The 14,568-nt window shown below is 36.7% G+C and overlaps 1 protein-coding gene across 2 annotated transcripts in view; it reads right to left on the reverse strand.

Annotated features, from left to right (window-relative positions):
• Positions 1-14,568, reverse strand: part of PREX2 (phosphatidylinositol-3,4,5-trisphosphate dependent Rac exchange factor 2) — a gene marked incomplete at both ends in the record, with an annotated part of 171,534 nt that overhangs the window by 36,600 nt on the left and 120,366 nt on the right. The window contains 4 exons of one of the 2 annotated variants that reach the window (XM_079533287.1): positions 1,427-1,570; positions 4,427-4,529; positions 7,805-8,022; positions 10,393-10,434. In XM_079533287.1, the coding sequence (XP_079389413.1) occupies positions 1,427-1,570; positions 4,427-4,529; positions 7,805-8,022; positions 10,393-10,434 (507 nt within the window). Of the gene's footprint in view, positions 1-1,426; positions 1,571-4,426; positions 4,530-7,804; positions 8,098-10,392; positions 10,435-14,568 lie in introns of both variants that reach the window. The other variant, XM_079533286.1, reaches the window with a different exon arrangement.

Genomic DNA, 14,568 nt, shown 5'->3' on the forward strand with positions numbered 1-14,568 from the left:
CCTATCTAATAAATTTCAATTAAAGACAGGGATCTACTGAGTTAGTTTGATGGCAGCTCATTCAAATCTCACAGGAGAAAGGTAAAAAAAAGAATCTCAGTACACTCATTAATGAGAGGAAAAAAAGAGTTACTTAAAAACTGTTATGTAACTTCTTATCCAGGACTTCTTATTCTTGGAGTCTAATAGACTATTTTGAAGGAGAACTCTTGGAAATTAAAGAAATTAGGTATGATAAAGATAGGAGAAAACTTTTACTGAAAATTAATAATGAGATGCAATATTTCAATGAATCTTTGCCCTTTCATTTCAGCTCATTACAAAGACACTATTATTAAGATTAAAAATATTTGGGGCCTCTGAAACGGAAAGGGAAAAATTTCTGCAAAATAAATTCTGCAGCACACTGAATCTTTGCCCCCCTTCGCTGAATCTAAATGAATAGGTATTTCCAAGATTTCATCTGAACGAAGACAATTTCCATTCTCTTTCATGTGGTTTTTTGTCTGCTCTACTGAAATGTGTCTGAAGCTCATTGTTCTCCTTTCCCCATATGACTGAACTCAATCTATTCAAAGAAATCCACTGAAGTCTATCCTTTTTAGTTTATTTAAAAATCAGACTTCAGGGATCTTATTTAAGAAAAATCATGTTTTATATGTACAGTAAATTCTGCTATCTCTTTACGTATCTTATTGTTCACTATTTCCTTTTACATTCTTCTCATCAGAAACCAAGCCCTCCATGAAATCCTCATTTGTGTATCTGACTTCTGCCTGTTCACACAGACCCTGGAAGCCTTTCTCAAGGTACAGTGCACTGTCAGCTCAAAGCAATCAGCACCTTGCATTTACCATTTCACTGAATCAAATTCCGTGCTCCTGATGACTGTAATGACACTGCAGCTAATGCAGGCTGCCTGCAATTTATGAACAGCATGAACATCAGTGCCTCCATTCATCATTTCAGTAATGTCTGCAGTGTCATAAATACAAAAGCCTGAAAAGGTTATTTAAGTCTTCATAACATTTTAAAGAGAGAGAATTCTCAGAGGATAACAATTTAGTCTTCATATATGAAGTAATATGAAAAGCCTACTATAATATTTGGAATGCAAAACACTTAAGAGCAAGTTGCACAAAGAACAAAACAACACTGATGAAAGAGCATTCATTTTTGGTGTTGGAATAATATTACAGTTATAAAATCAGAAATGCATATCCATACATTTATTTTTCATCACAAATCCAGCAGTTCTTAAATTCACATTTTAATTCTAAGCTTTCAATAAATGCACAAATTAAACAACACATTTAAACATTAAAAGAACTATGCCCTTACAATTACAGATTTAAGTAACAGTAAGTAGGGTTTAAAGAGACTTAAGTATTATTTGTAAGAATCAGAAAAAAATAAAACAAGTTACCTTGTGAAAAAAGTACTGGGTGGATTTTAAATCCCCCTCCATTCTTCAGTCTTTGAGGAAGCTGTTCGAAATGGTAAGTATCAAGGTAGAAGTAAACCTTCAGAGTTTGCCGGCTTCCTTCCGCTTGGTATGTGATTGGGACATCTGAAAATATAGCCAGTGTTAGTGCTTCATTAAACAATCACACATCCTTTTCCAGAAACTTCTGCACCCCAAGTTCACATGGTTAGATCAAAATCACTACAAACAAAATGAGTACGTGCAGTATTTTACATCGTATTTAATGCTGCTCCGGTCACTTTTGGCCCATCCATTTTCAAAAGTAGAAAAACAGCATAAATCCATCTTTGCCCTGCTGCCAATGGCAGCAAAAATACTAAGCAAATACAGATGGCATGAGTCTATGTTGAATTCTCTGAAAATCTGAAGAAATGTGTACATTTCTTCATGTGTACCACTATGAGGATGGTTTGAGTAGCTTGAGCCATATTTCATACAGTGAATATTTTTCACTATTTTTGGTAATGAAATGCACTTCTATTGATCACACAGAATCATAGTTGAAAAAAAAAATTGTCATTGAAAGTTCCTTTTTTTCTGAAACCACAGTAAAGATGATTGTAGTGGCAACACTAAAGCTAAAAGGAAATAGAGTTTGTTACACTCCTAGAGCACATGTACTTTGTGTTCCTCTCTATTTTAGCACAGACACTTCAGTCAAAAGACATAGAAAAAGAAGGTTATCAGGAGTACTCAGCATCAATTCACCAAGGGGAAAATCATGCTTGATCAATCTAGAAGCCCTCTATGATGTTATGACTGGCTGGGTAGATAAAGGGAGAGCAGTGGATGTTATCTCCCTTGACTTCAGCAAGGTTTTTAAACTGTCTCCAATAATATCCTCATAGGTAAGCTTATGAAGTGTAGGATAGATGAGCAGTCAGTGAAGTGAATTGAGAATTGGCTGACTGGAAGAGCTCAGAGGGTTGCGATCAGCAGCTTAGAGTCTAACTGGGGGCCTGTATGTCTTGTCCTGTTTAACACATACATCAAAGACCTGGATGAAGGGATAGAGCGCGCCTCAGCAAGTTTGCTGATGATACAAAACTGTAAGCAATGGGTGGAAAGGAAGCTTATGAGGTTCAGCAGTGCCAAGTGTAGAGTCCTACACCCAGGAAGGAATAGCTGCATGCATCAGTACATGTCAGAGGCTGATCTGCTGGAAAGGAACTCTGTAGAGAAGGACCTGGGCGTCCTGCTGGACAACAGCTTGGCTATAACCCAGCAGCATGCTCTTGTGGCCAAGAAGGCCAATGGAATCCTGGGGTACATTAAAAAGAGCACAGCCAGCAGGTTGAGGGAGGTGATCCCACCCCTCTACTTTGCCCTGGTGAGGCCACATCTGGAGTACTGTGTCCAGTTCTTTGCTCCTCAATTTGCAAAGGACAGGGAACTTCTACCAAGAGACCAGTGGAGGGCCACAGAATTGATGAGGGGACTGGAACATGTCCCTTCTGAGGAAAGACTGAGAGACCTGGGACTGTTTTGCCTGGAGAAGAGACAACTGGGATAGCATCTTATCAACACTTATTACTATCTAATGGGTGGGTGTCAAGTGGATGGGGTCATGTTATCTTCAGTGGAATGCAGCAACAAGGAGCAATGGGCACAAACTGGAACACAGGAAATTCCATCTGAACTAGAAGAAGAACTTCTTTACTTTCAGGGTGACAGAGACACTGCAATAGGATGCCCACAGTGGTTGCAGAGTCTTCTCTGGAGATATGGAAAACCCACCTGGATACTTTCCTGCGTGATCTATTGTGGGGAACCTGCTTCAGCAGAGGGTTGGACTAGATCTTTTGTGGTACCTTCCAACCCCTACAATTCAGTAGGACTCTGTGAACAGTTAACTCTCCATCAGAAAGCCCTCTTAAAACTCGTCATCCAGCTTGGCAAGGCTTTGTTAAAAAAAAAAAAAAAAAAAAAAAAAACACCACCAAAAAAATCTCTGAGCAGGACCCTTACTTGACTTAGAGAAGTAAAAAATGGTGTTATATTAGCCAGTTTTTACCTGGATACCAGAGTTGCAACTTGTGGGAATGGGTGTGTTTCAGAAATTTTCAGAGCACAGAAACCTCTCATTAGCTTTGTGGAGGACTTTTTTTCTTCTGGTTTTGTTTACTGCAGAAGTTCTCTTATGTGTGGTCTCAATCCAGCAACAGAATTGTTTCAGAAAAGTTTGAAGTTAGGCAGACATGCTTTCCTCCCTTCCCAGGGGAGTTTGTTGTTTTGTTGTGGTTTTTTTTTTTTTTTTTTTTTTTTTTTAACTCACTACAGAAAAATCTCAGCTTAGTGAAAAGAATGAAGGAGTGGCTGAAAATGAGTGAAGGGTATAATAAAACCAGCAGTCTGTGAAGCAGTCTGCAGTTCCTTCTTACTAGTTGGGGGAGTACTGGAAGGAAGAGTTCATGTCTCTGACTGTCTCCATCACCAAGTCTCAGAGGAAGTTTCTTGTAAGATTTAAAGCTACTCTGACAGCATTTGCTGTCTCTTAAGGAACTCTTTTGAGATCTACTTTGTCTATCAGAGAAGCTGAATAATATTAAAATGAAATGCTTTTAATGTTTCTCCATCTTATCTTAGTTATATTTGTTTACTAAGGCCTTCAAGCTTCTTTTAAACACAACTCCTGAAAAACATTTTTTTTTATTTTCCAGGGACTTTCCTTATGTTGTCACATACTCCCAATGGAAACTTCAATTAAACAGATACTTCCTCCCTCCAGGTTACTACTGATATCACCATTTAATGATTCTCCACCAGGACTGATGTTAGCTGCATTCCAGGAATTCTTGGACTATTAGGAGAGCTAATTGTCTATAACCCCAAGTTACACAACAGTTTCTGTGGGAGGGAATGTTCTAGGAGATAAAAATACTAGAAATACAGATAATATTTCTGAACAGCAATACCCAGATATTAATTATAATTACTCACTTGCAACTAGTGGTTCTGCCTCTGATTGTCTGAAGTAAAATGTAACTTTTTCCAAGTCAAACAGTGCAACCAGTGTATCCTCCAGCATGGCTTGTTCATCAGCCTAAAAAGGCAAAATAAAGAATGAAATGGTCATTTTGGACAGATGCTTTCTCTACTAGAAATAGCATGAGAGCAACAGATAAGAATGTAAGAAAAGCTACAGAATGTTGCACAACATTTTACTGATGCAGTGCATAAAGTAATTAACTCCTAGATAATGTAAACATAGCTGCTTCTATCAGCACTTTCCCTTCCATTACTTGTCCATAATTAATAAAATAACATTATCATTTCACAATTGTAAATTAATAGGCAATTTACAGCTACCATTATTCCTCAGGGCATTTAATCAAGCAATATAATAAACATTCTTCATGTAAGACTTCAACATCTTGTCCTTGATACAAAGCCTATCTTGTAACCCAATGTAGAGCAAATCTGAAAAGCAAATTCCACTTTTTTAGCAATCTGCTTTTAAAAATGCCATTACTTCAGTATTTCATTTATGAAAACTAGACAACAGTTCGTTGTCTCCACTCTAGCCACCAGTAATTGAACCAATAGCTGAGAATAAGTACAGCTCAGTGATTTGCCTACAAAAACCTAGATGAAGATCAAGTAACCAGGTACATCAGTGTTGTGATTTGCACAACACTGAAATATCCAGCCTCATTTACCAAAAAGTTTTAGGAAATAAATTACTAAGTTCTCACAGCAGCTTATTGCATCTTCAAAAATAGAAATAGTCACCTACAAGGATGGCTATCTTGAGCTAAATATGCAGAACAATTATAGCAGAAATCAATAATCACTTAAAGTAACCCTCTCCTAGCACATTAAGCTACCTAGAGCTAAATATAAATCAGAGGAGTTAAATTAGATGCCTAAAAGAACAGAAACAGTAGGAAGACAAGGAATATTCAACTAGCTGCCTGAAAAAGCAACAAACTATAGCTTGCTGAATTGTAGAAAGGAAAAAAAATTATTTCCCCTTGTATTTATGAAAAAGCATCACTGCTTGAAATATTTTGTTTCTTGGTTCAATTTATAAAGTCTCTGTGGAGAAAACAATGTTTTATCAGCATAATAGTCCAAAAACCACTCAGTGACTTGGGAAATCTCTGCACAACTTAATGCCTTCCTGAACTCTGGCCATAACGAGTGTAATTTCCTTCAAATACCATTGTTTAAAACAACATGGATCATTTGTAAGCAAAACGGTCCTGAGAAAGTATTGAAAATGTTGCCTGTCGTTTTTCCTTAGTTAAGAAGAGTCATAACTGAAATTCAGAATTTCTATGCAAACACATATACACAAGAGATTAAATGTAGGTTTGGGTTTTGTTCTTAAATCAACAATGGATATTGCTGGTATCAGACTACATTTAAATAGCTAAGTAGCATGACTTCATTACAAAATAAGTCTCTACAATCTTGAAAGGAAAAACAGAAGTATTCAGGGATACAAAGAAAAAGCTATTTACTGATGACACAACTAAGCACATATTAAGTCATAAGTATCAGATGAATTTACTCTTCTACACTGAGGACACAAGCACCAGGACAGTCTGGTGCTGAATGGTGCTAAAAAGCACCCAAGAGAATACAGAAGCAGGAGATCCCCAGATCATGCTTTCTTCACATACTTCTCATGTAGAGAACAGCCCTCTGTTTCTAATAGGCAGTTATCTAGCTGTTTTTAAGCCAGAACAACTCATCCTAACACCCTGTCCCATATAAGAACATGCATGCTGCTTGACTGCCTGTGAGACTGGCACTTACACTAGCTAAGATCAGTGCTCTTCAACAATACCATAGACTTCATGATTGTAATTTAGAAATATCTTTATTTTTATACAAGGGCTGTTCTGACTGTATTTTATTACTTTGTCCTACAGCATCACAGGTGGACGTCATTGGTGGTATGGCAGTAGAGGCTGAACCTTCCCACTAATATTCCATTACATGTTGTTGCCATGTGAGGGGCAGTCTGATAAAATGGCATCTGACATGAAAGTGCGTAGGAAGCAAAGAGGTGGAACTGAATTCCTCCATACAGAGAAAAAGGCACCCACTGATATCCTTTTACTTTATCTGAACACTTATGTTACACTCTGGCAATGGGGTACGTGAGAACAGCGAGGGGGGGTGGTGCGTTTCATACTGGCAACAGCTGATCACCTCTGCTGAGGCCTCTGGAAGTGTGGCATGCAGGCTCTTCTTCATTGCTAGTAAAAATGCATAGCTAATGGGGACTGGGATGAAAAAGAGTGCTCTGTAGCTGACAATTTGCTCTATTAAATAGTGTTATTGTGCTTTTGTATCTGTTACAATGTTCACTGAAATAGATAGGAGGCTCTACTTTTGGAGCAACCTAAGTAAAACTCCTCTGTTTTGAAAGGACATCTCATTAGCAATTTGATGATGAGACAGAGAAGGAAAAATAACTTTTGATATTAGGAACATTGTCATTTTTGTGGACTTCCCATGCAGTAAGATGTACAAATCTGACACTGGTTTGTGAAGTTTGATCCCACATCCAATGTTGGGCAATTAAATGAAATACTGATAGTCACATTGTTAACAGATCTTAAAGCTTATCAGTAAGACTAAACACTAGCACAAGAAAACCACATGACAACTATAAAAAAAGCAGTTGATTTTATGGAGCTGAACAAGAGTTTGAGAAGACTGACAGAGACCAGATTCTGCAAACTACTTTAGAGTTCTTCAGGTTAGCAGAAACAAGTCTAGTGTGAGAGGTAGCTTAAACAGCTGAAGAAGCACTTTGTTTAGCTGAGGATTACAGGACTGTAAAGCTATGTCCTTTTTAAAATTGTGTTGTCAGCCATGACTCTTTGCCAAGCCTGTGAAGAAATAGCAGACTTTCTGTTATCCCAAGAGGCTATGAGAATCTGCCCTGTGCCAGGGGCAACACAGACTAGCATACCTAGTCATTCAAAGGTATCCAAAACAGGTATTTCATTTCTGTTGCATTGCTACTTATTGCAGACTCGAATTCTGGTTATCACCTAATATTGCATTCAGTGCTAAGGAACATGATGACAGCGGTGGGGAATCGTGGGTACATTCATTATCTTCTGAACTAAAACCAACGTAATACTATCTTTATGAATAACATATTTCCCATATCACAAACATTTCCCATATCTGCAATTATCCAAATCACAAGCTTCCCAAATAGCACCTAATTAAGTGACAAGCTAAGCACAAAGGACAAGGAAAACACATTTATAACAAAGAGTGTTTAATCATGCTCCTGGCTTGGGGAACAAACATCAGCTGTTTGCAAGTACTTTCTGTGAGAGTTCTTACCAGGTTAGGTGACAGCAGTGACTGGAAATGAAGGAGAACACCCGCACTGGCTATCTGTTCCAACCACCTTCTGCTGGCCTCCAGCGTCTCCATTTCATATTCTTTGTTGTTGTCAAACATCTGATTTAAGGCCACCATAAGTTGCTCGGAAAAAGCACAGACCGTGGCCACTAGACTCTGACAGAAGACCATGTCTCGCCTCAGTTGTATCTCGCTGTCTGTGATGGATAAAAGCCAAAATAGGAAAAGCAAAGCAGAGATGGAGCAGAAGATTAACAGTAAAGTAACTGGAACTGATCTTTTTATTTAAAATAATTTGGTTTTTAGCCCAAGATAACGACAACTTTACAGCCTAATGTTATTCAAGTAAGTAGTACTTCATGACCAGAACTGTCATTTTCCACTTCAAATTTCCATGTATTTCCATCAATTTCATGCACTTTAAGTGTTAGAAGGTGATGGATGTGAGTCACCTCTCTTTGCTGCTGTGGGAAAACCAGGAGGACACAAAAACATTTACTTGATACAGGAAAGTAAAAACAGATAGAAGTTCTTAACATGACTCTGTCATCTCATCAACTTTACAGTGTTCAGCTGTGTAGAGCAGATGAAGACTGACTGCTATAATTTGCAGACAAGGGGTATAGAAGTGTTGCTAGCAGGACACAATCATATGAATGTGAAATCTATAAAGGAAGCACAGAGCAGCATCACATATCCAGGAAGCAGTAGAGATTTATGCAGTGAGGAAAGTCCAAGGCAGGTCCCCAGGTAGCATTCTATGGAATCCTTAGCAGCAGATTTAAAATCGGGTCTAGCTAATCTATCAATTTATTCTGGAGGGCACAGACATCAGGTTAGCTAGGGCTGAAAGCAGCTAGAAGAGGAAACGTTCTCAAATAAAGCACAAAATCCTGTTGTTAAATATTCAGTACTTCCTCCTTATTCCAATTCCTTAAAATCTTTAAATATTTTTACCATTATAAGCTGTTAGGCAAACGTCAATCACAGAAGGTACAGGTAGATTTACTGTTTCTCATAATAGAGAGGAAGATTGGATGACAGAGGTCTTTCCAAAGCCTAAAATCTTTCTCCACAATTTAGGTTGCTCTGCCTCTGAGAGATTTATCTCTTCTTCCACATTTCTCTGGGGCTGGCAATTTAATTGCATATGTCACAAAATTAATTTTGACCTTGTAAGTACACTTTTCTTGGACTCCATGTACTTTTGAAAGTTATTCTGTCCCTTTTCCTACCTTTCAATTTTGATTATTATAATATAACTCCATTATCAGTCTCTCAAGTTGTGCAGAAGCCAGTGCAAACAGACTTTTCACCTTTAAAAACACCACTCTCCTCCAGCTTCAGAAATCCCACTGGCTTCTACATGATCTAAAACTTTCCAATGTCATTGCAGTGCTTAGGGATTTGGGGCCAAAAAACCTTCTCTAACCTTGCCTTGCTCAGTGTTATCGCTATTTGTCTAACAGCAGCTGATTTTCAGGGCCTTCCTCCACACGATCAGCTTCTGAAGCAGCTCTCTTGTTTCTCTGACACCTCATTTTGAAATCTTATCTAATACTACTTGAATATCAGATTCTGCATACAAGAGGACTTCAGGATTTTTTTCACAAAAAAAAAGATACAAAATAAATTACAGAATTTGTAACCTTAAGTAATCATGTAAATAGAAAACACAGCTTATAGGGGAAAAAAAAAAATCAAGTCTGGGGTATTTTTCAGGTCACTTCTTATTTTAAATGATCTAAAAAATTATTTTAAATTCTTATAAAATGTGGAATAAATATGAAAAAGAAATATTATACTCTCCTTTATAAAATCTAATGTCATGAAATCATGCAATAACAACACATTCACATGATATTGATGTTACAACAATCAGCTTCTACAGTGAGCTATGACTGCTTCTTACTCGCTTATGCACCTACAAATCACACACAGAACCTTCTGTCGTAAGTATTATTTTCTAAACACTAATTAGTGTTCATGTATTTTTGTATTATTTTTATCCATGTATTTTTGCAGACAAATAAAGACAGTGTGCATTTAAAGCTGTATGAGCTGAAAGTAAATCACAGAACTCTGAGATCCCTTCGAGAAAGCAAGGATATTAAAAAAAACACAACTGAACAACTATTCTGCACTCCATTATGTTGTCTCAGGTACACAGTATGAGAACAATAAAAGGAAAGGCACAAGTTATAATAGCAAAGCAAGTCTGGAAAGAGTTGGGAATGAAGTGGAAAAAAAAAAAAGATGGTCAAAAGGGAAGAGCACAAAAGAAGAAAGACAGCAGAAGTACTTTGCACAAGCTTAGTAATTTGGCAGCTATTTCACCTGCCAATATTCAAACTGTATAGCCAGAGAATGCATTCTGCTTAAACACTGAATGTGCAGTGTTTGATAGAATGATCTTTGGAATTGTATCCTTCAGGAATCTTCGCTGTAAACACGGGAGTAACGCTGGTTACTATCAGATTATATTTGGTATTCTACCCCTTTCTCTATTCTGACAAAACAAACAAATAAAAATTGTCAATGTCACCTCCCAAAATAAGCAAAATTACCTGTATACTCCAGAAGTGCCAAGAGTATCCGTGCCTTCACCTCTTAAAGAAAAAAGAAATTATATTGAAGTCACAGTTAAAAGGATTTTCACCGAGATAATTATGCACTTATATTATAAACATGGCAGTTCTTCTATATATAAGTAGCTTCCAAGTTCTTGCGTATGCCATCCTATCCTATACCTACAAAACAGTTTTAAGTTTCAATTTCACTCAGTTTTATATTTGACTTGATAAAACCAATAAGCATCAAAAGCACCAACGTTGAGAAAAAAAACACATGAAGAAGAAACTCCTATCTCAGAGTACACATGTACCAGCTGGTCAATGCAAATGCAAATATGAAGAATTTCTGTCTTAATAGGTTGAAAGACAAGACCTGTTTTCATCAATTCCCAGACTACTCCAGTTTTCCCCTTTCTCTCCAGTTACATACTTCAACATGAGGATAATGTGACATTTTCGTCTATATCGAAGTATCCAGTAAAAATTAGAAATCACATCTTCACTTAATTTTCAGTCTTCAGGATATTGTTTTCCTTGTAATATTTGGTTTTGCTTAACAATTTATAAAATGAAAGGTACAAACTTAACAAATATCATGCTGACAAAAACTTTTTATACATCTACTTATACTGTTTAATAAAAGGAAAAAAATCCAGTCTATAAAAAACAAAATAACCCTTTTCTTTCACATTTTATTTTTGATTTGTCAAAGTTTTCATGTTGAAGGAAGTGATTCCTCCCATCTATCTGATACCATAGTTACTACAGCCTTAGATTGTGAAATTTCCAGCACATCAGTTTTTCTACAGTAAGTGCCTGAGGAACATGTCACTATTTCACATGCTTTCGCATCTTGCCAGTCTTTCTTTCACACACCCAATTTTCTATGCAGTTCTGTTTCAAGAATAGGAATACCAACAGTTGTTATATGGTATGCATTCATCTCAGGTGATGAAATTGACAGTATCAACAGCACAGTCTGGATTCTGTGCCTGACCATACCTATTCAAAGCTGGAATCTTCCCTAAAGGTGGTACTTAATATTTGGTGACTATGCTTAAAAAACATTTCAAGCCTGATCTTCAGCCATACTGTGCACACATTAAGAAAGGAACTAACAGTGCCTGTGCTTCCAAAATGCCTGCCCACAGAATCTCAAATACAAGAATCAACATTAATGATTACTCTTGAAAATTGCCTGGCGAAAAATCTTTGCATTTGCTTTCTGTTACTTGAGAAATAAAGAGACTAATAACTTCTGATCTCAGGCAGTGAGGTGTACTCCACTTAACATTTAGCTTAGTAACTGAAAATATAATAAAGGAAAAAGTATTTTCTATCTGAAGAATTTAGACACAGTGAGACTATTATTTGCAGCTTGTTTTATACGAGATTTGTTGGATCTCCAAATTCAAAAGCACTTGAGATATCTGCAAATAATGATTTCATGCTTACGGGAAAAATACAGGACGCATCAACTTGCCTTTATCATTGCTAGAAGTCTCAAAATATACCCTCATACAAGAGAATATTTTTAGATTATTTGTTTAACCTGGGGTTACAAGAGAACCTTGGATGTCTCTCAATCTCCTGTTTTTCAATAAAATCCAAATGCTACAGAAGTTTTCAGCCCTTCTTGCTACATGGCACATGGCAAAGGAATAACTTTCCAGCAATTTCTCTTTAGATCATGTGTTACACAGTACAAGAACCTTTCAACATTTTTCCCCCCTCTAACACTATTTTGGTCTTTGCTAGAAAAACTTTTATCTTGAAGGCTAGATTTTAGTTTTGTTTCTCACATATGAAGATATTTTTGTAGTAACACAAAGATTTGTACTTCATGTTTTATTATTTCATTTGAAATATATTTTTATGCCTTCATTGACTAAAAAGCTCCTACACTCCATGCTAAAATAAATGTGACCCTTCTCAAAAGAACAATGTTCCCTGATTAAACTTAAAATTAATTTGTTAGCAAAAAACTTGCGCTTCCTCATCAGTTTGTGTGACTAGCTTTGACGTCCTCTGGAACATCATTTTTAAATATGCTACTTTTATCTAGCAGGGTGGAGAGAGGGAGAGTGAAGGGAAGCATTTACAGAAGCTTAACTTTGCTCTCCTTACACCTTTCTTTGTTACGTATCCAAAAGTTCCCTTTCTTCCCATCCATCAAGCTGATTTTCCTGCTTCCTACTCAAGTCATCCCTCATATTGTTTTTCCTGCATTCTGATTTCCATGTCACATATCTCATATACTTTCAAAATCTTGTACCTACATAATTTTCTCTCTGTTCTTCAACCACTGAATTCCTGTGACTACTGCTCACTCCTGCACAAAAAAAAAAAAAAAAAGTACTCCATCTTCCAAGATCTGCCTCAGCCAAGAATTTGTCTTCACCTTCTTTGGTATAACAATTTAGCAGGCCCAGTCACTCTAAATGAGAACTTTCATTTTTCCTTAAGTTACTTACCTCCAGATAAATCCTCCTAGAATATGTATGCCATTTAATCACAGGACTCTTCAAGTCCATCACCTTGATTAGCCTTCCCAGGCTCACTTCTACTGCAACCATAGTAAACTCTCATTCTCTAATTACACGATATTACAACTGACAAGAGAGAAGGCAATCCCCATGTGTTTTAAAGTTATTCTGAAGGAAGATTTACTTTTTGTTGTTGTTGTTGTAGATCTAGTATTAATAAAAAGAAAACTAACTGGTCAAAACAATCACTGTCTCATCCTCAAGGCATTCTTATTTTTCCCCATTTCTTCATACATACTAAACAAATTAAATAAAAAGTAACAAGATCTAGGTATTAAACAATTCATTTTCATGAGGATCTCATGTTTCCTTCTGCATTAATTTACTAATCAGTCTAATATAACACAACATGTTCCACAAGGCAACAGAAGAGTAAGTAAATATATATATATCACAATAGTCTGTGACATATTTCTGAAAATAAAAATGAGTTGGTTTCCAGTACAGACAATGTATTTATTGAAAGCATCCATCTCTGCTTTACTTTAGCACTCATCAGTAGTGGTTAAGCATGTTATTTACAACTATTTTTCCCCATGGTTTTCTGTGATTTCCTCTGCTTACTTTCTCTAGAACTTGATATAAGAGACAAATACATCTTTCTGATTACTGAAATATCACTTTACTTAGGAACAAACATGAAGATACTTCGGACAGCTTTGAATATCCCAAGACTTTGTTCAACTTGCTCAAAAGAGGCTTAAGCCCAATCAAGCAGTCAAATATGGCACTTTGTTTCTTCTGAAAGAGGGAAAAGGGAAAAAAAAATGCAAATAAGAGAGGAAAAAAGAAAGTTAATTGTTGTACTATGTGTTAACCTTCCAGCCAGAAACAGCTCAGAACAAAACTCTTCTGTGTATTCTGACCATATGTGAGCAGAACACATAATGGCAAAAGTAGAAAGAAGAAAAATGCAGATATGAGGGGAAAATTTAGCTGCTATAGCATTTTTAACCTTGCTTTCTGCTCATCTGATTTTAGTTAGATGCAGCCGCTGGTTTTGTCTCACATTTAATTTATACAAGCCTAAGCCTGACTGAATGACAGCAGCCTCCAAAACTGCCTGAGGGACACGTTTCTGCTCTGAATCTTTTCAGCACTGAATTAAATATACCTGTCCAGTCATGCCTTGTAAACTAAGCAATTATTCACTTCCACTCTCCTATTTCTCCTTCACACCATTTGTGCCAGGGAAGCCACAACAATCTTTTGCTTTCAGGTATCCTTCCCATCACTTGAAGGCCTTGGTCCTACAGACAGGTCAAAATGATGATGAAGATTTGGGTAACATTCCTCTAGATTCTCAGGACCAAGTATGAGTGGTATAAGCAGAAGGCAGAATAAGAATTAACTAAGAAAAAAAAACACAATACAGCAGAAACCTTTAAAGACTATTAACGTTGAATAAACAGCTTCAGATGATAACTTAACCATAAAACAAATTATTTGGTTAAAAAGATGGCACAGAACCAGTGTTACAAATCTCTGACAAATGCTTAGGTGACACGGATGGAACAAGAGAGCCAAGAATATTTAAAATTGGCAGATAACTTCCAAGACACAGTGATGAGTAAAGATGAGGCAGATTGCATGATGTCCTTGAACACAAGAATAATGCCTTTTC

Source organism: Tetrao urogallus (genome assembly GCF_951394365.1).
Source record: "Tetrao urogallus genome assembly, chromosome: 3".
NCBI lineage: Eukaryota > Metazoa > Chordata > Aves > Galliformes > Phasianidae > Tetrao > Tetrao urogallus.